Genomic DNA, 22977 nt, shown 5'->3' with positions numbered 1-22977 from the left:
ATTAACTTTTGTTGGGGTTTTAAGATGGGCTAAAAATAATAACCCTTTTTTCCTGAGGCCAAAACCAATTGAGAAGTGGCTGCTAAAGTTAGGGTAGAATGTCAGCTTGCTGACTGAAAATGCTGCCTTATAGAACATGGCCTGGAATGTGTTGCAAAATGAACTAGAGAGTTAAAGCTGCCCTTGCAGTCAGTGGCAGAGCTAGAAATCCCATGGTTCCCCAACATGGGCTCCTATCCTGTGAGTGTCTGGCAGCATAGACAAGGAGCAGAGCGTACCTTCTCTGCAGGCATAACAGTCTCAAAATGGAGAGAACTGAGCTGCATACCACTTCCTGTTCCCAAACTTCCCCATCAGTCATTTCATACTTTTCTCCTGATGGATGTCACTCCACATGGAAACATAAATCCAGGAGAAAGGAAGGAGGTTCCCTTTCAACAGTGTTCACTGTTCTCTGGCACCAGTTGAGAATTCTTTTCAAAGATTCATCAAGTACACTTAATGTTGATAATCATTGGATCTTTCAGGTTAAAGTTGCAATCCTGAAATACATTGAGTCTCTGGCTAGACAGATGGATCCAACAGATTTTGTAAACTCTAGTGAGACAAGGCTTGCTGTTTCTCGAATCATAACCTGGACGACAGAACCAAAGAGTTCAGACGTGAGAAAGGTATGTCCAAGTGAGCTGAAGTGTAATTACAGATTGTTCTTAGGCATGTGTTAGAAAAAGAAATTTATTTAGCAACTTGCAAAACCAGGCCACCCAGCACCTACAAACCTTTGTCGTTCTTCTTCTGTGAAAAACAAGATTTTACTATTGCCTCTTTTCTTCTATCTCAGGCTCTGCCCAGTTCCAGTCTTTAAATATCAGAATGAAAATCCAAAATCTTGCATGATGAATACATGGTTTTCTCAGGCATCTGTTTTATATATTTTGTAATATGAAATCACTATATTTTAGTGTCTTTTACAAGGATAGTTGTTTTCCTTATATCTGTTTGTAACATGTACTTTGAAGATGGAATTGCAGATCTAAGGTAGCTGGCTATAGGGTGCCTGATAGTAAAGTGTGGTTGAAAAGTTTGATAAGCTGTAATGGATTCTTGAATTTAAAAAGAGCAAAGATCTTCCAGTTCTATAGTACATGATACATAAGCATATGTGTGTCTATATGAGTATGGGCTTTTGTACTGGAATGTTACTTAAGTATTCCCTACCATGGGCTGAAACATGTTTTAGATTTGTCTATTACCCTGATTAGGGCCAGCTTGGGACTGACTAACCTTGATGACTTTCTGCAAATGTGCACGTTAGAAAACTTGAAAAAAAAAAAGAAAATTTGAACTAGGACTTACTGTCCTTACTTTTCTAATCAGGACATTACAGGAACTTCCTTTTATTAATTATCTAGCCTGCAGTTCAAAAAATCTCAACTTATTTTAATACTAGCTCAAGCCAAATATGATTAGGAAATTAGATTTATTGCCAGAAATCAAATGGTTTGTTTACTGTTTGATCTTAAAAACATTTTCAGTTATTTTGGATTATACAGTGTTGCTTCACAAAGCTTTGTCTTCATCAGCATGTTACTTTCGATGCCTGCCCGTTTCTCCTCCTACCCCATTATGAGGTCTGCTTAACTCCTCACCTTCAGATGTAGCTTAAACAAAGGTTCTGATATAATAATCCTCACACTGGGAAGAATTTGAGAAGTTTTAGATTAGCAGTTCTGTCTTGGCTGCAATTAAAATCAGCCCAGATTTCTGGGCTCTACTCCCACATAATTTTATTTAGTTACTAGAGGGTAGAACCTGGGTACTGTGTTGTTTTTGACTGGGGTTCCCTTTACTTTTGGCTGATTGTTAATGCACAGAGTTGAAGCCCAGTATTTTAGACCATTCCCCTGGGATTGAACCTCAAGACATGCAGATTGCTGATGTAGTCTTGAACTTACTGTAAGTAAGACTTAAAAAAAAAAGAAGGGATCCACACTCTACGTCTAGACACATCAAATCTAACTATTAAAAGCCAGAGAGAGAATCCTGAAATCAGCAAGAGGGGAGTGACTCATCACGTCCGTGGTTCCTCTATAAGATGAACAGCTGATTTCTCATTAGAAACCATAGAGGATAGAAGGCAGTGGAATGACTTTCAAAGTGCTGAAAGAAAAAAAATGTCAACCAGTAATTTGCTATTCAGCAAAACTGTTCTTCAAAACTGAATGACAAATTGAAACAAAACCAGCAAGAGATTCTCTCTCACTTTGAATCTGTCTGACCCCTTTTAAGGGCTCAGCTGATTAAGTCATGCCCACCTAGGATAATCTCCTTTGATTAACTCAAAGTCAGCTGATTAGGAAACTTAATTACATCTGCAAAAAATCCCTTCTGCCATGTAACGTAATCATGATATCTATCATCTCCTAAGTCCTACTCACTCTAGGGAGAGAATTACATAGAGTGTATACATGGGGGTTGGGAATCATGGGGGACCATCTTAGCTTTTTGGCTACCAAGGCTATAGTGTCTCTTTTGGTGGATTGGCGGAAATATTTCGTAGTTATTTTATGATTTCTTAGATCTTATTTATGTAGGGAGCTTTTTTACCTATGCATGCGAATTGTGATGTGGTTCAACTTACTTAGCATATGCTAAGTAAGAACTCTGTATTCTGAGCACCCTCTGGAATTTTTTCATCATCCAAGATTCTAGATTATCTGGCTTTCAGTACACATCCAAAACTGACTGGCAAAGCATTATTATTTGATTCAAATAGGTGTGTTACTGCACAGCAGTCAAACATGTGTTCTTTTGCCCCATAAACTACTCAGCCATGAACTATACATTAGGGCGCTGCAGGTTAATCCTTTCGGAGATGGATTCACTTTTATTTAAATGCTCTGTTCTGATGTAGCATCCACTGGACATTTATAAATATAGTTGTTGTAAGTGATGCAGCTGCCTTACCCAAGAATATGGGATGTATTTGAAACATTGCCTAAATGAATATAGTGCCTAAATAAATTAAAATACTTAGCTGTGTTAAAAATAAAATTGGGACCATTCTTATCTAGGTACTTTAATGCACTAAAGATAAAATACATGTCTGTTTTAAATAAACTTATGTTTTGCCTCATCATGGAAATCTAGTGATTTAAAATCATTTTGTGATCTTGAACCAAGTCCACTTGTTAGCATCTAACCTTGGTTTCTTAAGAGTAGGGTAAGGTTATATTCTAAATACTAGAAGAGCCCTTCAGTTGGAAATCTATACAGTAAACTCTCATATTGGACGCATCTCTGGAGAACATTAATTTTAATGCAACCAATACCTGGGGAGTTTGCAGAGGACATAATTTAGTCTCTAAATCAATAGATCGTATTTGTGAAAACACTTTTGAAGTGTTTTAAACTGATACAAGCTGATACAACTTAGATTCATTGACCTTAGCATTTTTAATATTTTTTTTCCTTAGTGTTTTGGGGTGTTTCACATTGTGGAGGGGGAGGGATGCTTAAATATTTAAGATGTTTTTTAAACCAAAACTAGTCAATAAACCATCACCAGTGAGGTGTGCTTATCAGGCTGAGACTGGTTTGGACTAGATGGAAAAACCCAACTCAATCTTTAGCTGGCCTGCTTTATTCCAAAAATAACCTTTTCCATTTTCTAAGTGTGAGAGCCCTGACTAGCTGTGTCAATAAAACTATGCAGAAGCACACTAGACCTTTCTTGATGCACCGTGTTGATATAAGGTAATAGAATGAATAGAATGTATTACCTGCAGAAAGAAAGAAAGTGGGTTCTAGAGTTTGACCTCCCTTTGGCTTCTGCCTCTGCCACTCCTTAGAGATGGGAGCCAGTAGTTTAATCTCCGAGTCTTATTTATTATCTGTAAAATGGGAATAATAATGCTTGCCTCAGGCATTATTGGGAGGATTAAATTCAACATAGTGTATAAGAGCATAGGTAAATATTACTTCATTTGCTGTTGTGGCTCCTGCTACTGTTTGAGGGCTGTTTTGGTTTTGCTGCTGTTGGTTATGGAACAAATTAAGTACCAACTTTTTTCCAGCATTTAGGGAGCCATGTAATCAATCAAAGGGAAACATGGTAATGGCAGTAGATGTTTAATTGTATTATATGTTTATATTTTGGGATTCAGAACAACTGTATGTTGGCTTGTAATATGTGATTCTATTTGTCAAATGAACTAAGAGATTTAGCCTCTGAACATTGTTTGTGGGAAAGTGAAGGCATGGCAAGGGAACCTAGAAAGTATAAAGATGCTGTTGGCTAGAGCAGGAAAAGTATATCAATAGTCTTGAGCGGGGAGGAGGAGATGGGTATATTCACGCCTAATGGGTATAGTGTGCACCATCTAGGGGATGGACATGCCTGAAGCTCTGACTCGGGTGGGGCAAAGGCAATATACATGATCTAAACATTTGTACCCCCCATAATATGCTGAAATAAAAAAAATTAAAAGAAAAAATAAAAATAGTCTTGAAAAGGTGAAATTTCTGATTGACTTTTTAAAAAATCTCTGATTATGGAGGCAGCATGGCCTAATCTAAAAGCTAAGGGTTTTACAAAACATCAAATAAGATTTGAATTTCAGCTTACCTGTGACTGTGAGTCTCTTTCAAGTCTTATTTTGGTCTCTGATCTTCCATTTCATCACCTGAAGCAGGAAACTGTTACTTCCAGGAAGGGTTATTAAGTAAAAGACCTAACAAATGATTGAGGGTTAAAACTGGCAGCTACTGTTGTTACTCTTCCTAACTTTTGGTTATATGTGTCTCACTGATTTTATATAAGAAGCCAAATACTTTTACAACTAACAAATAGCCGTGGTTACGCCTTTGCTGCTTCTCTCTGATTGAATCCTCCCACCTCTCCTGTTTGCCAGTCCTCGCTTCAGCGTAGTCGAGTAGGTGAGGATTTCCCCACTAGGTCAGCTTCAACCTGCTCTGGGCCTGGAGAAGGAAACTTGGAAGAAAAATGTAAACAGGTAGATTGAAAACTGTGTACTAATTTCAAACAACACGCTTCACTGTTTGTATTTTAGATTATTAATACCAATTACCCTTGTGAAGATACTGGAAGATTTTGAAGAAACCTAAAATTAATACAATACTACATGAGTGTGTGTGTGCACCTCTGTCAGTGTTTGTGTTCTGGCGTGTTTTATGATTAATCACCTTTCCAGTGGAATAGTCATGTTGAGTGTAGACCGCTACCATGTTTTAATGGAGTAGTAAAAAAGAGAAAAGCTAGGCTGGGCCCATTGGTGCAAGCCTGTAGTCCCAGCTGCTCTGAGAGGCTGAGGCAAGAGGATCCCTTGAGCCCAGGAGTTTGAGGCTCCTTTGCACTGTGATTGCCCGTGTGAATAGCCACTGTACTCCAGCCTGGGAAGCACAGACCCTATCTTTTGTTGTTGTTGTTGTTATTTTTAAAAAAGAGAGAGATACTAAATGAGAATGTGTAAAGGTTTTGAAATACTTTAGTGATTTTTGAATCAACTTTAATGACAATCTGAAAGGAAGAATAAGAGTTGTTTAATTAGAGGACTCTGCTTTTCTTCTCAAATTTTAAGTTTTCCCAAATTAATTCCAACACTGATATATTTCTTAATGTCTTACCTGCTAGGAATAACTCCTTTCTGCTGTAAGGTAAGCAGCATTCAAGAGTTGATGTCCCCAGGAGATCTCTGCAAAGAGTAGCAGTAAGATGTGACGAACCTTTTTCCCTTACCCATCAAATTTCAACATAAGGGTTTAAAATCCTTTCAAGTTGCCACTTGATACTTAAAATGCTCTAAAGTTATCCATTCAGAAAAATCAGCAGCACTGCGAGTTTTTTGTCTGACTGCCTCATGGTCCTGCCTGTAGTGGAGACAACAGTGCAAAGATGTGGACAAGAACAGTGGCATACTCTACTTGAGTCATTATTGAACATGAGCTCTGCTCCACACTTTTTTTAAATGCCTCCCTCCAACCCAGCTCCATATTTGGAATTATTTCTTTAACGAGATCATATTAATGGTAAAGATAAATATAATCCAGTTTTATTCCTTGCATGGATTCTAATATTTTGACCCCTCATTAACTCTGAGGGTCATAGATAAAATATTTTGGAACCATAGCAGTCTCATTCCTTGTAAAACTTTAGTGTAAAATCTATTAAAAGTTGCATACTTAGGCTGGGCACAGTGACACGTAACTGGAGTTGAGTAGCTGCGGCCAGGAAGATGACTTGAGCCCAGGAGTTTGAGGCTGTGGTACCCTATGACCATGCCTGCGAATAGCCACTGCACTCCATCCAGCCTGGGCAATGTAGCACGACCCTGTCCCTTAAAAAAATTATACTTGAATGATACTTTCTACCCATTTCTAGAACTTGGATCTCATTAAAAAAAGATTTTACTTTAGAAATGGCTTTAAGCTACTAATTTTATAATTTGCTTCATGAAAAACCTCCAGTTAGTCTGTGACATTAGATAACACATGGTTCTGGGAAGAAATGTGGTCTTTTAAATAAAGACAGTATACATTTCACATGAAAATACACTATTCAAGAATGTAGGATACATATTATAATTTTCAAATGCCATTTTCAATCACAAAATCTGTTTATACTTTTTCATTAAGTTGATTACATTGATGTTTTTCCCTGCTAAAACTCATCTGCTTCTTTCTGCTTGTAGTGCAGTTTTTTTGCATGCATTGTTTTTTCCTAACATCTAATGTCTTTAAAAAATACACAGGTTACTTTGCATGATTTTTGCAAATTGTTCTATAATATGAACATACAAATCATGTTAACAGTACATTAAATTGGTGATGAAATAGGTTTCTTTGGATAATGATTTATTAAAAATGTTTCAATAGTGAAACAGAAAAGTATATTTTACTACAATCAAAAGTAATGCTTTTTGCTTGTGTTATGAAAGTACACTTGTTACTTGTGATTTAATTTGGGTAGAAAGGCTATTAATGACTATATCTAGAGTTCAAGGGTAAAAAGTAATGTACTTTTTGCCCAATGCTGTGTTTAATGAATGCTTTTGAAATGTTGAAAAAGTCATTTTTGATTCTGTAAAGAATATTATTCTACTGATACTTTTTAATTCATAATATCTTTTAATTTTTTCTTTCTTTTTTTTTTTTTTTAACTACAGTCAACCTCAAATAATTAATTTCTTATATTTAGGGTTTTTTTTTTCTCCATGCACAAAATAATAGTTTTGTCCTAACTGGACCTAGAATTAATTTTGACATTGTAAAAGCATTGCAATATTTTGTGATATTTATTTCCAAAAAATTTAAGCGAGCACATTTTTATGTAATATTCTATGTCATGGAAAAAAAATATTCTGAATAATTACTTCAATCCTAAAATTTACAGTCTTAAAAGATTTTTATACTTTTGTAAAAATGAAAAAGATGTTTGTATACACAGGAACAGTTTTTTCATAGTGTCTTTTCCCTTCTCTTGACTCTTAGAAATTAATAAGAAATGCCAGTTAGTATTTACTAAAAATTTTTGTTTTGGCTTTAGCTTTTTTAAATCAAAACCTTTGTCATTAATTCCTTTAGGCATTATTTTTTAAGCTCAGATTGCCTGCTACTAAATCAGTACCGTAGAAAGCACATTACTTGCTCGAAAGGCCCAAATCTCATTTAGCTACTCTTATTTCGGCTAATTGCTTTCACCACCTTGCTGCTACAGTCATTACAAGTAATCCTGCAGTAGGTTGTCTCAATTATTATAATAAAGGAAAGTAGAACATTTTCCAAAAAGGCAGAAGAGCTAGTTTTTAACTTACACTCCTTTGAAGTCTGGTTTGCTTTTCAAAAGTCTCTCTTCTTGGTTCATAGGTATAAAACTAGGAGTTTTTCAGATACATTTAAAGTCTTTTCCTAGGATTTCTTCGTCAGGAGGAGTGGAGTTGAGGAAAAGTGGTTCTCAAGATAACCCAGGGCAGCTTGTTTAAAAATGTGTCCTTTCCAGGATGTACTGGAAACCCTGTCCACTTCTGAATTACTACAGTGGGAATAATCTGAAGCCTTTTTAGATTTTTGAATTGTTCCGTTTACCTATTTACCAGTTTCCTTCCTTGTGCCAGATGACAAATGAAAAGTTACGAGAATTTATTATGGATGTGCTGTGGAAATCCAAGGCCAGGGCATTAAAACAAAGCCAGGATTTATTTCCTAGATTGAATTCAGACTATCTGTGATTGATAATATTATTTTCTCCAGAAGCTTTTTTTTTTTAATGCCATGATTACCCTCTTATTAGTATTTAACTTATACAAAAAATGTTTTCTTTTAAAAACAATTTTCATGAACATTTTGACTTAAGACATGTTATTGCACATTACATAGATCAATCGCGGTTTCTTTTTCTAGGCAGCACAAATTGTGTTGATCTCTCTGTTTGAATTGAATACTCCTGAATTTACCATGTTACTTGGTGCCTTGCCAAAAACATTCCAGGATGGTGCCACCAAACTCCTGCATAACCACCTCAAGAATTCCAGTAACACCAGTGTGGTGAGTGCTTTGGTCACAACTAGTGCCTGTGTGCTGACCATGATCTCAGTGTGTCCCTTGTCCTGAACCTTCTCTTAAATGGAACAGCCAGTTTCCTCATTGTTTTTCAGTAGATGTGAGCATCTTCAGGATCAGGGTTGTGCCAGATCCTGCAATATGCCCGGTGAATAAATGAACCTGGTACTTAAATGGGGCCTTTTCCTTAGATTAGGTTGTTCAATCAGTTACATTTTTACTAGATCATCTAATTATCACTCATTCATTGAGTTGGTCTTATTTTTGAACACTGTAAAAGTTCCAGATATTCAACTGTGTCTGTCACTCTAGCACAATTGATATCAGTCATTTGATTCCAAGAATGCCTCTATGACTGATGTTCATCCATTTTTGGTTTATATGCACTTAAAATTGGCCTTATGATTCTGAAAAAAAAAATTATTCTGGGAAGACTCTACACATTTATTTATATGTGGGTTAAAAGACCAAGAGAAGAGTGGTACTATACTCTGTATACAGCTGTTGAATAATGATGCCCGTTCTGCCTTCACCCCAGGGCTCTCCAAGCAATACGATTGGCAGGACGCCCTCCCGACACACCAGCAGCAGGACTAGCCCCCTGACCTCACCCACCAACTGCTCTCATGGGGGTCTCTCTCCAAGGTAAGGTCATTTCCAGAGAAGTAAAGGAGCTAAAGCACCTGAGTGTCTGTGCAGCCTATTTCTAGATTTTTAGACTAAGTTTAATACCAAAAAGAGTATTGAGTATCAGGAGATCATAGGTTCTAGTCCTCCCTCAAATTGTAACTGTGTAATCTTGGGCAAAGAGTTTAATTTCTATGGTAAAATGAGTGGTCTGTGCTGAATGTTCTCTGTAGTTCTTCTACCTTTAAACATTCTCCACTACCTTGTAGATTTTAAAACTGAAAGTTATGTTTAGTACTTTTACATAGAATCCATGTAGAAGTTCATTACCTAGTCTACAAGTGATAGGAGAACCTGAAAGTATTTAGTCATGTATGTAAACTTTTATAGGCAGTCCACACCAAGTCTAGAGTGATTTTCCAATGAAGTAGCCATTCCAAACATAGTTGATATCATATGTGAAGCAGGATGCTGTTCTGAAGGGCTGTGATTTAGTCTGGGAGCTAAAATTGGATCAGGATTCTCAGACTGTTATTGGAACCATGTGAACATTGGCCTTATGGAATCTGGGCAAGTGACTTGAAAAGAGAAAATCCTTTGTCTAAGGATCCTTAGATAATACCTCACCATCTGACCAGAGCCTTTACAAGTAAGTCTACATAGTGGCTTTAGTGACCCCCTCACGTGGGTTGGAAGTCATCCATGGCCCCACTCAGAGTAGTGGCCCTACAGGCCAGAATTTTTAGAAAAGAGCCAGTGTCTGGACCAGCAAGGAGCACACATGCTGTTTGTCTACAAGTTCAGACCTTCAGGATCACTGACCAGAGGAACCAGAAAACTTTTGTCCTGAGGGTTGCTGGCACCAAGATTTTAAAATGAAATGAAAATATCATATAAGTATACTATATTTTCCCTTTAAGGGTTACCTCCTTATTTGAAAATATCAAAACATCATTTAAATTTGAATTTTTTAATAATCAAAGGTCTCCCAAATTCCTTTCTTACCACTGAAGTTTGCTTTAGTTCCTCAGTTATTCTTTAAATATTTTGGAACATATTGAATTTGTATTTTTTGTTTGGTGAAACAAAGTATTTGATATACCTTTGATATCTTGCTATTTATATTGTCTTATGTTTACTTTCCCAAATGTCCCCCGTACTATTTTTACATAGAATGAAACATGATATTATGTCCAAGTTTGGTCTGTGTTGTCATGATTTCAGCAGGACCATTGAGACCAGAGACTTTCCCCAGGTGTGACTGAGGCTTAGCCAACTTTTTTTTTTAATGGTTACATCTATATCTAAAGAACATGATGTGTCTTAAATGACCAGGGTCTAGTGTCGACAGTAAAATCATAAAGTTCCTGGTGGGCAGAATTTTATGGAAAACTTAAATTCTCTGTAAATTGTTGGCATTTGTCTAGAAGTGATACTTCTACAACATAATTGAGAAATCTGTTCTTCCGTCGTACACGGTTCATACATCTTATCTTTTAGTTATTGCATGCTTAGGGCAGCAGTTGCCTTAGGTAATAAGCAAAAAGATAGAACTCAAATTAAGTACTTTGTTATTATATATGCAAATAGTCTAAGAAAAAAGTTGGTAGGGGCTGCTAGCATAATGCGTCAGAGCTAAGAACTGGCTAGATATCTTCATGGATCCCTGAGTCATTAAAAGTTTTATTTTTCAGATCGCCGTTCCTTCTTAATTGTCCTCATCCTAATTTTTACTGTTAGGATTACAGATCAGTGGAAGAAATGAAGAGATTTATTTTTAATGTTAAAAAGTCCAAGTGTGGCCTGTATATTTTCATGTCTTCAAATTATTCTTTAAGGGATTATTTAGTTACATAGTTTCTTTCTTTTTTAAGGAAAAAAAAAAAAAACCTGACCTCATCCAATATATAAATAGCCCAATGGCCTTAGCCAACTTGAGCTCATAAGAGAAATGATTTTTGTCACCACCAAAACTTTCCAGTAGGGGGAAAAACTGCCCATCATGTCACACTAGAAATACTTAAATCAGCTACATACTCTCTAACAGGAAACTTATAAAAGGAACGGATTCTTGCACCCAACAGGAGACTTGACTGGGTTACCTCATGCTAAGGAGGTGATGTACAGGTCTACAGTGTATAATCTCAGCTGTTTTTCTGAGCAGTGCTCTTGAAACATTGATTTTCTGTGACCTGTTGTTCTTTCAAATGATCGTGACCATATGATGTGAGCTTTTTATTCTTAAGGGGAAAAACTATTACCAGTTATTTGTTTTTAATCTAATTTTGAGTACCAAAATGAGCTAGTTTTTTTTAGTCCAAAAATTGTATACTTGGATGGATCATAGTGATAATAAGGAACTATTCTAATATGATAAATTTAATTTGATAGTTTTTTTCCACTAGTGAGGAAGTCATTTTTATCAACCCAGTAGTATTAGAGGTGCCATAGATAACAGGTTAAACTTTTGTAAAACATTCCATTACTCATCATTTCTGTATGACAGAGGAATCACTGCTTATTACCAGCTAATACACACAAACCACCTGGTATTTGGAGAGGAGCTTTATGAGCTAGGGTGTTTAATCATTAAACCCATTTATATTTTACCCAGCGTGATTTTATGGGTAAATGAAAAACAGAGTTGCAGGGAGATTCAAAAAGCATCTGAAGTCCATTTCCTTTATGAACAAAAAGTATATGGTGGTCCTTGCTCTAGTCTGCCACATATTCTTGGCAAACATGTCATAGAGCAGGATGGCACTTCATAAATATCCTTTGTGTCTCATAGCAGTAGAAGTAATTTTAGGTAGATTTTACATTCCTCATGTCAGAGAATCAAGGGCATCCATGAGATCAGAGTGGGGGCTAACTGGAGCCCCTGCCCCACACTTGGAGGCGGGTGCGTCTGCCCTCTCCTTCCCCATCAGCAGAGCCCCAGCCTGAAGCGTCACCTGTGTTCTTCTTTTGCCCTCACCTCTGACCCAGTGTGTGACTTGGAGAAGGTCTTTAGGCCTCTGGGTGGCAGTGACCTCTCATCTCCACACCTTATTTTGCTTGTAAAACCATACCTGGGCTCAGGGGTTGGTGAGCGTGCTGTGCCAGGGCCCCTGCAGTGAGGATGCCAGTGAATGCGGTGCAGGCAGGGCTGCTCTGGTCTCTGATGCCGTGGACTCTGCCCCGGGCCCCGCCCACGTCACCGGCCAGTCCAGCTCCTCCCTTTACCACTCTCTCACGCCATCCTTTCGAATTGCAGCAGTTTATTAGAACTTCCTTTGGGGCCTCTGCAAGCCCAGGTTACCCAGGGACATTTGTTAACTGAAGACGAATACCTGTGTTCCAAGATGAATTTTCATTGTCATATTAGGTGATATGAACAGAGGAATTTGATTTTTTTGGCTCCCCTACTCTGAGCTGGCCAGCTGAGACTTAATGCCCTAGCCTTCTGGTGGTGCTGCAGTTCTTTCAGAAGGAAATTGCTTGTGGCGGTCTCTGAACTCCATGTGATTGGATCCCAGCCCCAGAGACCACGTTGTCCCACACTGGAGTGATCTTATCCGACTAGCAAGGTCTCTGAGTCTTCCTGCCGGATTCCCTCTGGTTGCATTTGAATTGAAGCCCTGTAATTCCTTCTTTGGTTCTTTCTAAAACAACTGATGAGTTATCTGAAACTGAACATCCATATTTTCTTGTCAGTGCTTATGACATCCTTCCCAACGCAGGCAGGCATACTCACACATATACACAATTTCACACATAGACACACTTGAAATCTCAGTGATTTTAAGTTGTAAATGCATCCCATGGTTGGGAGGGGAAAGAATAAAGCAGTCTTATGAGGACCAAATTGTAAAACAAAATTTGTTTTTTTTCCTCTATGTGATGAAGTGTTAATTTTGCTCTGATTAATTTTCATAGAACTTTGTCAAGGAAAGAGGCGGCTCTAAGACACTTGAGTGCCTTCCTCCCCACCCCCCCCTTGCCTTTTGTGTTTCTCTCTCTGACTTTCCTCTTCTGATCACTGCAGTCGGTTATGGGGTTGGAGTGCCGATGGGCTATCGAAGCACCCACCTCCCTTTTCTCAGCCTAACTCCATTCCCACCGCTCCCTCCCACAAGACTCTCAGGCGCTCTTACTCTCCCAGGTAACACACTACCTGTTAAACTTGTCTGAGGTGTCACAATATTATTGCATTTCCAAGGTCGTCTCAGGTCTTTTGGAAAGCCTCTCAGTGGTCCCTGCCTTGGCTCAGCCTAGCAGGAGGAGAGCCTTGGTGAGAAGCGTGAGCAGGTGTGTAGTCTTTGCCGAATCTCACGAGTATGGCTCCTGCCATGTCACAGGAACAGATGACCCTTTCGTCACCCGACTAGGTTCATCGCTGTCTACTGTTGTAGGCCTTTCGGCCTAGAGCAGTGCTCAGCCCCCAGAAGGAGCTTAGGAAATGCCGTGAAGTCAAGGCAAGCGATATGGGAACAGTTTCCTTAGCATGCTTCTCAAGTGCACCAGCCATGCCACTAAGAAACAAAAGAGACTTGCTCGCTGTCAGCACTGCTGACTCTGTGGCTGTTATGTGGTGTTAGTCTGAGTGCACAAATCCAGAAAGGAAGCCCCAGGAGGTGGGATCGCTGTTACATGTCACCGCAGATGCCTGCCTCTAGGAAGGAGAGCTGTCACTCACCTCACACGCCCCTGCAGTTGGTGCTGAGTGAAGCTTACGGACACTGGTTGAATCTGACAATGTTGTGAGTCTAGAAGAAGGGGTGGGCTTCCCTCAAATATTAATACAATGGTAAATCTGTGATATGAAGAAGGGGCCACAGAGTACTACAGATGTTTATTTGAGGGTCTCTCGGGGTGATTTTTGTAAAGGTCCAAAGACCAGAGAATCCCTTCCCTAGAAACCTGTTAGTGCACAGGGCAACCCAGCTGTCATTATGCTTTGTAAGATGAGTTTGTACCTTCTGTGATGGGACAGGAATTAAAAAAAGAGACAGTCTGTTGCTTTTGAAATGTTTTATAGATAGCTTTTGCACAGAAGATTTGCATTTCTACTTTTGTATCCTCAACATAGCAAAGCCAAGCACAGTAAACAAGTCTGCTAAATATTTTAACAACATCTTTCTTTTGAAGCTCTTACAGCTCTAAAAGTAACTTCTAAAGTTTACAGAGAACCCTATGATGAGTTTTTCTAGATATACAAGGTTAGAGCAAGCAGATAAGGAGACGACTGCTGTCTTTAATGTTAACAAAGCATGTCACTGTCTTTGTTTAAAGGTTAGCTGTGCATCTGTCAGTTACATGAGGGGGTCTATGTCTGTCTCTTTGCTCTGTGCCAAAATCCTATTGGCTTCATGACAAGGAGTGATTATCCTTACTCCATGCCTAGTATTCTGTCCCTACAAAATGACAAAGAAGAAAACCTTAGAAGGCAGACTTCCTCTCTCCAGTTCCTTCTTGGAGACCCCTGTTTCTCCTCACCCTGGATAGGATCCTTTAGAGCAGGCAAGCCCAGGGCTGTATTCAGCTTCAGTATTGGCTGACATGGCCTGACCTTAGGTCAGTGACTGTTGACCGAGTAACTTCCTAATCTAAAGAACCCTAAGGAAACCCTTCTGGGGGTCTAATCATTGTGTTTGCGGGTGACCAGGACCTGACCTTTAACCCAAAGGATTATGTCCTGGGGTTATAGCTAAAACAAGACAAACGGACAGATGGCAGCTTGAGGTTTACCTAAGTCTCTTCTCAGTCACCTTCTGAGGCTGTGCTGCTGCTCCCTCCTGTCTTTCTTGTGAGGACACAGCATCTGCTCCCTCATGGAGGCATTCACAGCAAATTCCTTTTTTCCTGTGAAGGGCGGACTTATTGATGTATCAAAAAAAAGGTGCATCAAGCCAAAGAATAAAAATAGCAAAGAACATAGCAGTGTCTGTTTCCTGTTAGAGGAAAGCAGTATGTCTCTCACCTGGAGCTCACAGTTTTAGCTTCATACCAAGGAGATACTTCAATCCTCAAGCTAGTGCGTCTAAACGAAGTCACCTCAGATTGCACTTAGACATGCACATGGTGCTCCTGAATTGGAAGTTTGAGTTGGTTTATTACTTTAAAATGGGAAGGAGGAACATTACCTGGCAGAATACTTTATTTTCTTAATGTAAAAAGAGGCTATTATAATGGTAAAGTTGTATGAACTGAAATGAAATATTTTAAGAAAGTTCAGGTTAAGAATAATGAGATGAATTATCTGAAAGCTAACATTATCTGAAGCGACATGTGGAAAATAATATTGTGACATCCCTTAAACAACTTGAACATTCCTCTGGATTTCCTCTTGTCCATCCCATCATTCTTTCCGTTTTTAATTGTTTTTTCTTTTGCATGGGCTATGCTATATTATTTTTGGTTGTTGTGATTAAAAGTATTTTAAGGCATTTTTTTTTACATCTTGTATATATTTTTTGTTTGAGTCATAATACTCAGTTTTTACATATAAAAAAATAGTGTACTGGCCAGATGTATAAATGCTTTTGTTCGTATGTAAGCTAGTATTTGGTGTTCTAAGGAAAGGGGGTAGGAAGCCTCTGGTGCCTCGGTCATGCCTTCTTCACATCCAAGGGGTATTGCCTCATATACAGACAGCCTTGTGAACTTAGAAGGGGTTGAGGTTTTGAATTCTGTTCAGGTTTTTAATTCCACCCCCATCAGTATATACATGGAATTTCAGCTGCAAACGTGTTCCAGGTTCACCTTTCTTTTCATTTGATGCCGGAGCCAATCTTTGATTTGGCATGTATTTTTGTGAGCTCTCCAAATACAGTTAAGGTGTGTGTTTTCTTCCATTCATCAGGAAAGATGGGTTCTATCTGGGCTAGTTTTGCCATTTAGGCAAATAGCCTCCATCTCTGGGGAGTGAGTTCAGATCTCGTGCTCTCGCCTTAGAAAACACTGGGATCATTGCAACCTTAGCCGGCAGAGATCTGGCTACTCCAAGTGGGAGTCTCCAAATCTTGTATTGCTCATCTGCCCAAACTTTTTTTTTAAGTAGGGGGAGGGGCTTAGTAAATGTTAATTGTTTTTATGTCACAGGGAACTTGCTTCTTGGGGGAATGTAACTAGTTGGTTGTCTTGGCGTTAGGATGGGTTCCTGCCAGTGAGTGCCTGGTTTCTTCAGTTACTAGTCTTTGAAGAACAGAAAGAGTACTCTTTAGTCCTTAATAAAGTTGCATACTCACTTATATACAGCTAAGAATTCTTTGAGCGTCCCTAGCAATCCTCAGTAGAGCTCAGGATTTCTCCAAGTTAAATTAGACTAACTCGTCTCATCTTTTCTTGAATATGTTCTTAAGTGACATTTAAGCTAAATTTTTTTTTTTTACTTGCCCTTGGTTGACTGTTACTTCTTATTTTGCTTTCTTTATGCTGATATATCCGTCCTGTGCTTTTCTTTGATAGTCTCAGTGAGGGCAGTGATGGTTTTGTTCTCAGGATCCTCCCTGTTTCTGTACCCTTTTCAGACATCTAAAGGGCACTTGCTGAGAAACTATATTACACGAAAGGAATGTTTAGCTTTTTTGTTGCATTTCATGTTTTGCTGTGCTCAGTGTCTAAAAAGACAATAGTTGACATCACTTTTCCATGAGGGACAAGTATTTCTTGCTTTTTGAAGGGTTTTTAGATGTCCATCCAGGAATGTGACTTTTTATAAAATCTGCTTTTATTATCAAACTCCAGTGGAAGCATCCAGAAGAGTCTTGATATTCACAGCAAACTCCTGGGTGAGATGACATGAGAGTTAGACTTTCAGGAGCCCATTGGTAGGGGGGCTCTGACTTTGAGTCATAGAGTTGTTTTGTTTTTGTTTTTTTAAATAGGCTTTTATTAGTTTTCTAGGTTGGATACTGGCAAGCATAACCCAGTCTTGTGAGGTCATTTGCTTTGCTCGTGTGAAATTTGTTTATAGTACTGGCTTTATTTCCAGGTGCCCATTTTTCTTTCTTTATGTTTGTACATTTGAGACCAGTAACAACCAAACGACTGTTTTCCATCTGCAAGATAAGAAAGTTATTTTTCCACTTTCATTACCTCGTGCATTCAGTCACCAGTTGTCACTCTTTGAGTTCGTGCATTCTCGTGGTTGTTGTTGTTTCCCACTGGTTTTTATTGAGTGCTGATGTAATGTGTTTGGGACCAGATGTGACAAGGAAGATGTGTAATTGTCCAGTGGTGGTACTTTAACAAAAGATGTCTGCTTTTCATTCCAAATCACCTAAAGAAACAAAACTATAATTATATCTTACTCTGTCAATTACTGGAAGTAACTTATGCCCATATCTCAATTTTATGTATATGCCTCAATTTAAGAAATAAAATATTTTTGATCTTTAGCATGCTGGACTATGATACAGAGAACCTGAACTCTGAAGAAATCTATAGTTCTCTGCGTGGAGTTACAGAAGCCATTGAAAAGTTTAGTTTTCGAAGTCAAGAGGATCTGAATGAGCCAATTAAACGAGATGGCAAAAAGGACAGTGATATTGTAAGTATCCCCAGGCTAAAAGAGAACAACATATCAATTAAATGACATTTACCGAGTCTTCTGAACACTGACCACCTTGGTTACTGAACTTCAACATTATTTTATTCTGTAGTTAGTATTTTTTTTTTTTTTTTTTTTTTTTTGTGAGACAGAGTCTCACTTTGTTGCCCGGGCTAGAGTGAGTGCCGTGGCATCAGCCTCACTCACAGCAACCTCAAACTCCTGGGCTTAAGCGATCCTCCTGCCTCAGCCTCCCGAGTAGCTGAGACTACAGGCACGCGCAACCATGCCCGGCTAATTTTTTCTATATATATTTTTAGTTGTCCAGATAATTTTTATTTCTATTTTTAGTAGAGACGGGGTCTCGCTCAGGCTGGTCTCAAACTCCTGACCTCGAGCGATCCACCCACCTCGGCCTCCCAGAGGGCTAGGATTACAGGCGTGAGCCACCGCACCCGGCCTGTAGTTAGTATTTTTTTTCCTTTTTTTTTTTAGTTGACACATAAATAATTATACATATTTATGGGATACAGAGTGATATTTCAATACATATATACAGTGTGTAATGGTGAAATCAAGGTAATTAGCATATCCATCACCTCAAACATTTTATCACTTTTTTTGTGTTGGGAGCATATCAAAGTCCTCTCTTCTGGCTTTTTAGAAATATGCATTAAGTTCTTGTTAACTATAATTACCCTACAGTGCTACAGGATACTAGAACTTACTCTTCCTATCTAACTGTAATTTTGTACCCATTAACCAACCTCTCCCCATCTTCCCCTCCCCTCTCTACTTCCCAGTCTCTAATAACCACAGTTCTCTCTACTTTTGTGAGCTCAGTCTTTTTAGCTCCCATATATGAGAAGGTGCAGTATTTCTTTCTGTGTCTAAGTTATTTCATTTAACATAAAGTCCTCCAGTTCCATCCATGTTGGCTCTGAATGACAGGATTTCGTTCTTTTTATGGCTGTATAGTATTTTATCGTATGTATATACCACATTTTCTTTATCCCTTCATTCATTGTGAGACACTTAGGTTGATTCCATATCCTGGTGATTGTGAACAATGCTGCAATAAACATGAAGGTTAGGCCGGGTGCGGTGGCTCACGCCTGTAATCCTAGCACTCTGGGAGGCCGAGGCGGGTGGATCGCTCGAGGTCAGGAGTTCGAGACCAGCCTGAGCAAGAGCGAGACCCCGTCTCTGCTAAAAATAGAAAGAAATTATCTGGCCAACTAAAAATATATATAGAAAAAATTAGCCGGGCATGGTGGCGCATGCCTATAGTCCCAGCTACTCAGGAGGCTGAGGCAGTAGGATCGCTTAAGCCCAGGAGTTTGAGGTTGCTGTGAGCTAGGCTGACACCATGGCACTCACTCTAGCCCGGGCAACAGAACGAGACTCTGTCTCAAAAAAATAAAAAAATAAAAAAATAAACATGAAGGTTAGGTATCTCTTTGATACATACTGATTTCCTTTCCTTTGGCTAAATACTCAATAGTGAGATTGCTGCATTATATGGTAATTCTATTATTAGTTTTTTGAGAAGCCTCCATACTATTTTCCATAGTGGCTGTACTGATTTGCTTTCCCATTAATAGTGTATGAGAGTTCCCTTTTCTCCACATCCTCACCAGCATTTTGTTATTTCTTATCTTTTTGATAATAGCCATAGAATAGTAGTATTTTAAGAGACAGTTTTACAAAAGTTCAAAAGAGTAACTATTAGCTATCTTTGTGAGGAATGTCAAATGCCTTTTTTCTCAGGTTGCTTTTGTTTATGCCAGAGGTAGTTTTGTCGCTATGATGTGACAAAAATGGTAAGCCTGAACCAGACACCAATATGGCTGTCTGGGAGCTCGGGTCTCTGGGGGAGGTGGCAGATAAGCATGAGACCATGGTGCATTGTGTGTGGTCGGGGCTTGGCATTCAGGAGACATTCCGGCCAGTCTCAGCGCTCAAGAAGGGTGCACAGAAGAGATGATGTCTCCCTCTGAGTGGAGGCGCGAAAGTCAAGAGGATTCTGATCAGAGAAGAGGGCCTGTGCAGAGGCTGAGAGATGGGACTGGGCACAGTGTGATGTCCCATTCAGGTGGCGGAAGTGGAGAGGGCGGGCAGGTCATGTGGTTGGGGAGGTCCAGAGCAGGGCTGCAGAGGCCGGCTCAGGAAGGACACCCACCCCAGGGACTTCCACCAGGGACTGTACCCTGGGGACACTGGAGAGTCTTTGAAGGATTTTTCAGTAGGGAAGTGGTGTGGTCACACTTATTTGCTGTCACTGTGGAATGGAGAACAATTCTGGAGGAAGTGGGGTTGAGTAGGGCGTGAGCAGAAACAGAAGAGTCAGAAGTTTTGGGGGGCTGGTGTGATTCAGTGGAATAATATCCTAGAAGGAGAAAAAAGTGCATGGTGACTTCTTTGGAATGTAATGAATTGTTTTGAATATATATGAATTGCAGGACCTATGGAATATCCCCACAGCATAGGCTTTTGGATATACCAGTCTGGAGTTTCAGCTAGCGATTTAGGCTGGAAATAGAGACTTGACAGGTTTTTGATTAGTTGCTTGATGGTAACTAAAGAAAAGTGAGTGAAGTCACTAGGTAAAGTGTCCAGACAGAATGTTAAGGAGCGTCAGCACTAAAGGAAGGACAGAAGGTAGAGATGACTGGAGGGAGCAGTATGGTTAAGAGAAACATAGACGTTAAGGGAAACTGTCTGGGGAGGACAGTCTAGCCAAAGGGGCCTTGTGACGTAGAGGTCACAGGTGACATATGGAATGAAAGGGCTCCACTGAACTTTGTTTACTATCTGCATTAAATACTCTATTTTAACCTAAAATATATAAAATATACATTTGCTTGCCAGTGTTTTGATATAAAGTCAAGACCTTTCCTTTGAGAATGGGCCCGCTATTTGAACTTTATGTTTTTCTTCTTAAATAAAGTTTGCACATAGTTATAGTCTGCAGTCCCCAAATTTAGTTCCTTCCAGCATAGTTCTCGCCGAGTTGTGAGTGGAAACCAGATCACAGTAGATTGAGAAGTGACTCAAGGAATAGACTAGAGAAGGGTGGGATTCAGGATGCTTTTCGATGGGACAGACCTGACCTGTTTAGAGGCCAGTGGGGCCAGCTGAGAGAAAGGTACTGCCTACGCAGTGGAGGGGAGCAGGGACTAGTGGCCAGGATCTGGGGGGGCATGAGATTCGGGCCCAGGCAGAACGACTGGCCTTGGGAAGAGGGCTGGGTGGGCATGGGACAGGAAGTAGAGCGCATTCCCGCTGCGGCTCCTGCTCCGTCTGGGCAGGGGGAGGAGGCTTGCTTTGAGGCCGGAGGCTTGCTTGTGGTGGGGAGAATGAGAAAGGTTTCCAAAGCCCCTATAAGGAGTGGGGGGATCTGACTAGGGAATCCAACATCCTGCCAGGAACAGCAGAGACCCCAGGGAAACATGGATACAGGAGGGATTACTTTCCCAATTATAAATGTAAAATATGCCTAACAAATATGATGCTTAGAAAGTGGGGGGAAAAAAGGAAATCACTATCTCTAGAGATAACCACCATTAACATTATACTGTGTAGTTTTCTATTCCTTTGTGTGTGTTTATACCTATATGTGTGTAGGGGAGTGTGTGGAGTGTTCTTATAAAAGTGACATCACACTGTGCATACCATCTGGCACGCTTGCCCCTGTCTGTTCTTCCATGTGAATTTTATGGCTGCACAATCATTCATCCTATGGACATACTGTAGACATGTAGCCAGTATCCTGCTTGGGAACGTTTAGATGGTTTTTGGCTTTTCAAAGTATGAAAGTGCTGTGATGAGAGTTGAAAGGAGTGAAGCTGGATAGGGAGAAAGTGAAGAGGCAAGAAAGACCCGAAAAGCCTCAGCGTCACCACTGGACGCTGGAGTGGGAGGAACGCAGTGAATGAGCTGCAGGGCCAGGCACGGAGTCAGGCAGTGGCTGCTCCACTGGAGGATGTGGTCTTGAGAGGTGGGGGCATAGATGGAGTGGAAGTGAAAATCGAAGAATTGGGGAGGTTCGAAATTCATTTTCCTAGCCACCAGTTACCAGACTTTTAGCTAAGAAGCTGAAGTAGTAGATAAAAAACTGCATTATACATGAAAGACTCAGGAACCAACACATCTCTTCTTAAGCTTGATGAGGAGACCCAGTCTAGTAAGACAGAAGCCTATAGGATGAATGTCAGATCCAGTGGGAGGGTAGGTCGCAGAGCAGAAATGAAAACATTCAATGTGGAGAAGGAAGTCCATCCTTGCAGGCAATCACAGAACATATATCGAGGTTCTATTCTGCTTTGCTTTAAGTAGAAATTATAACATTTAATGCTAGAGCTGGTATGGTGGCTTATGCCCTTAACCCAGCACTGTAGGAGACCAAGGTGGGCAAATCGCTTGAGGCCAGGAGTTCTAGACAAGCCTGGACGATATATTGAGACCCCATCTCTACAAAAATAGAAAAATTAACCAGGCATGGTGATGCATGCCTGGGAATAGCTGGGAATAGTCCCAGCTATTCAGGAGGCTGAGATAGGAGGATCACTTGAGCCCAGAAGTTTGAGGTTGCAGAGTGCTATTATGATGCCATTTTTCTCCAGCCTAGGTGATAGAACAAGACCCTGTCTTAACAATAACAACGAAACATTTAATGCTGGGTTATAGGGAGCTAGTATAATATTGTTGGCATGGGGAATTGATAACAGTTGTTTTGGAACTCAGTTAAATTATATTTAGCAAAAGTGATTTTCATATTCTTTATCCAATAATCTAACTTTTGGTAACATACACTAAGAAAGAACTCAACAAAAGGAAAAAAACACAATGCCACAAAGTAGTTTATTTCAGCATTATCTACACTATCAAAAAAATTATAAACAGTAGAAGGGGAATAATTAAGTAAATCTTACGAAAACACATTTAGAAGCAGTGGTATTATTAAACATGGTGGTTACAAAAACTTCATTCACATGGGAAATACTTAAGCTATGAGGAAAGCAAAACATAAGCTAATGTGTACTATGTACACTGGGATCCCCACTGTATAAAATCTACATGTAGACAAAGACTAGGGTAATATACAAGTAAGAAAAGTGAGATTTTATTGTTATTAAAGATGATTAGAATTAGGATAGTTTAGCTTTATTTTTTCAATGTCCAAAGTTTTTTTAAACACTTTTTCCATTTATAAATAATTTTTTATTATGACAGTAATA

General features: G+C 39.4%; 1 protein-coding gene across 5 annotated transcripts in view; it reads left to right on the top strand.

Moving 5' to 3' along the window:
• The window catches only part of CLASP1 (cytoplasmic linker associated protein 1), a 264483-nt gene that overhangs the window by 208716 nt on the left and 32790 nt on the right, over positions 1-22977 (top strand). For all 5 annotated transcript variants that reach the window (XM_045559400.1, XM_045559396.1, XM_045559398.1 and 2 more), the window contains 4 exons: positions 528-671; positions 8419-8562; positions 9116-9222; positions 17587-17737. In XM_045559400.1, the coding sequence (XP_045415356.1) occupies positions 528-671; positions 8419-8562; positions 9116-9222; positions 17587-17737 (546 nt within the window). The remainder of the gene's footprint in view (positions 1-527; positions 672-8418; positions 8563-9115; positions 9223-17586; positions 17738-22977) is intronic.

The sequence above is a fragment of the Lemur catta genome, chromosome 8, assembly GCF_020740605.2.
Source record: "Lemur catta isolate mLemCat1 chromosome 8, mLemCat1.pri, whole genome shotgun sequence".
Classification (NCBI taxonomy): domain Eukaryota; kingdom Metazoa; phylum Chordata; class Mammalia; order Primates; family Lemuridae; genus Lemur; species Lemur catta.
This window is presented reverse-complemented; position numbering and strand designations above follow the sequence as displayed.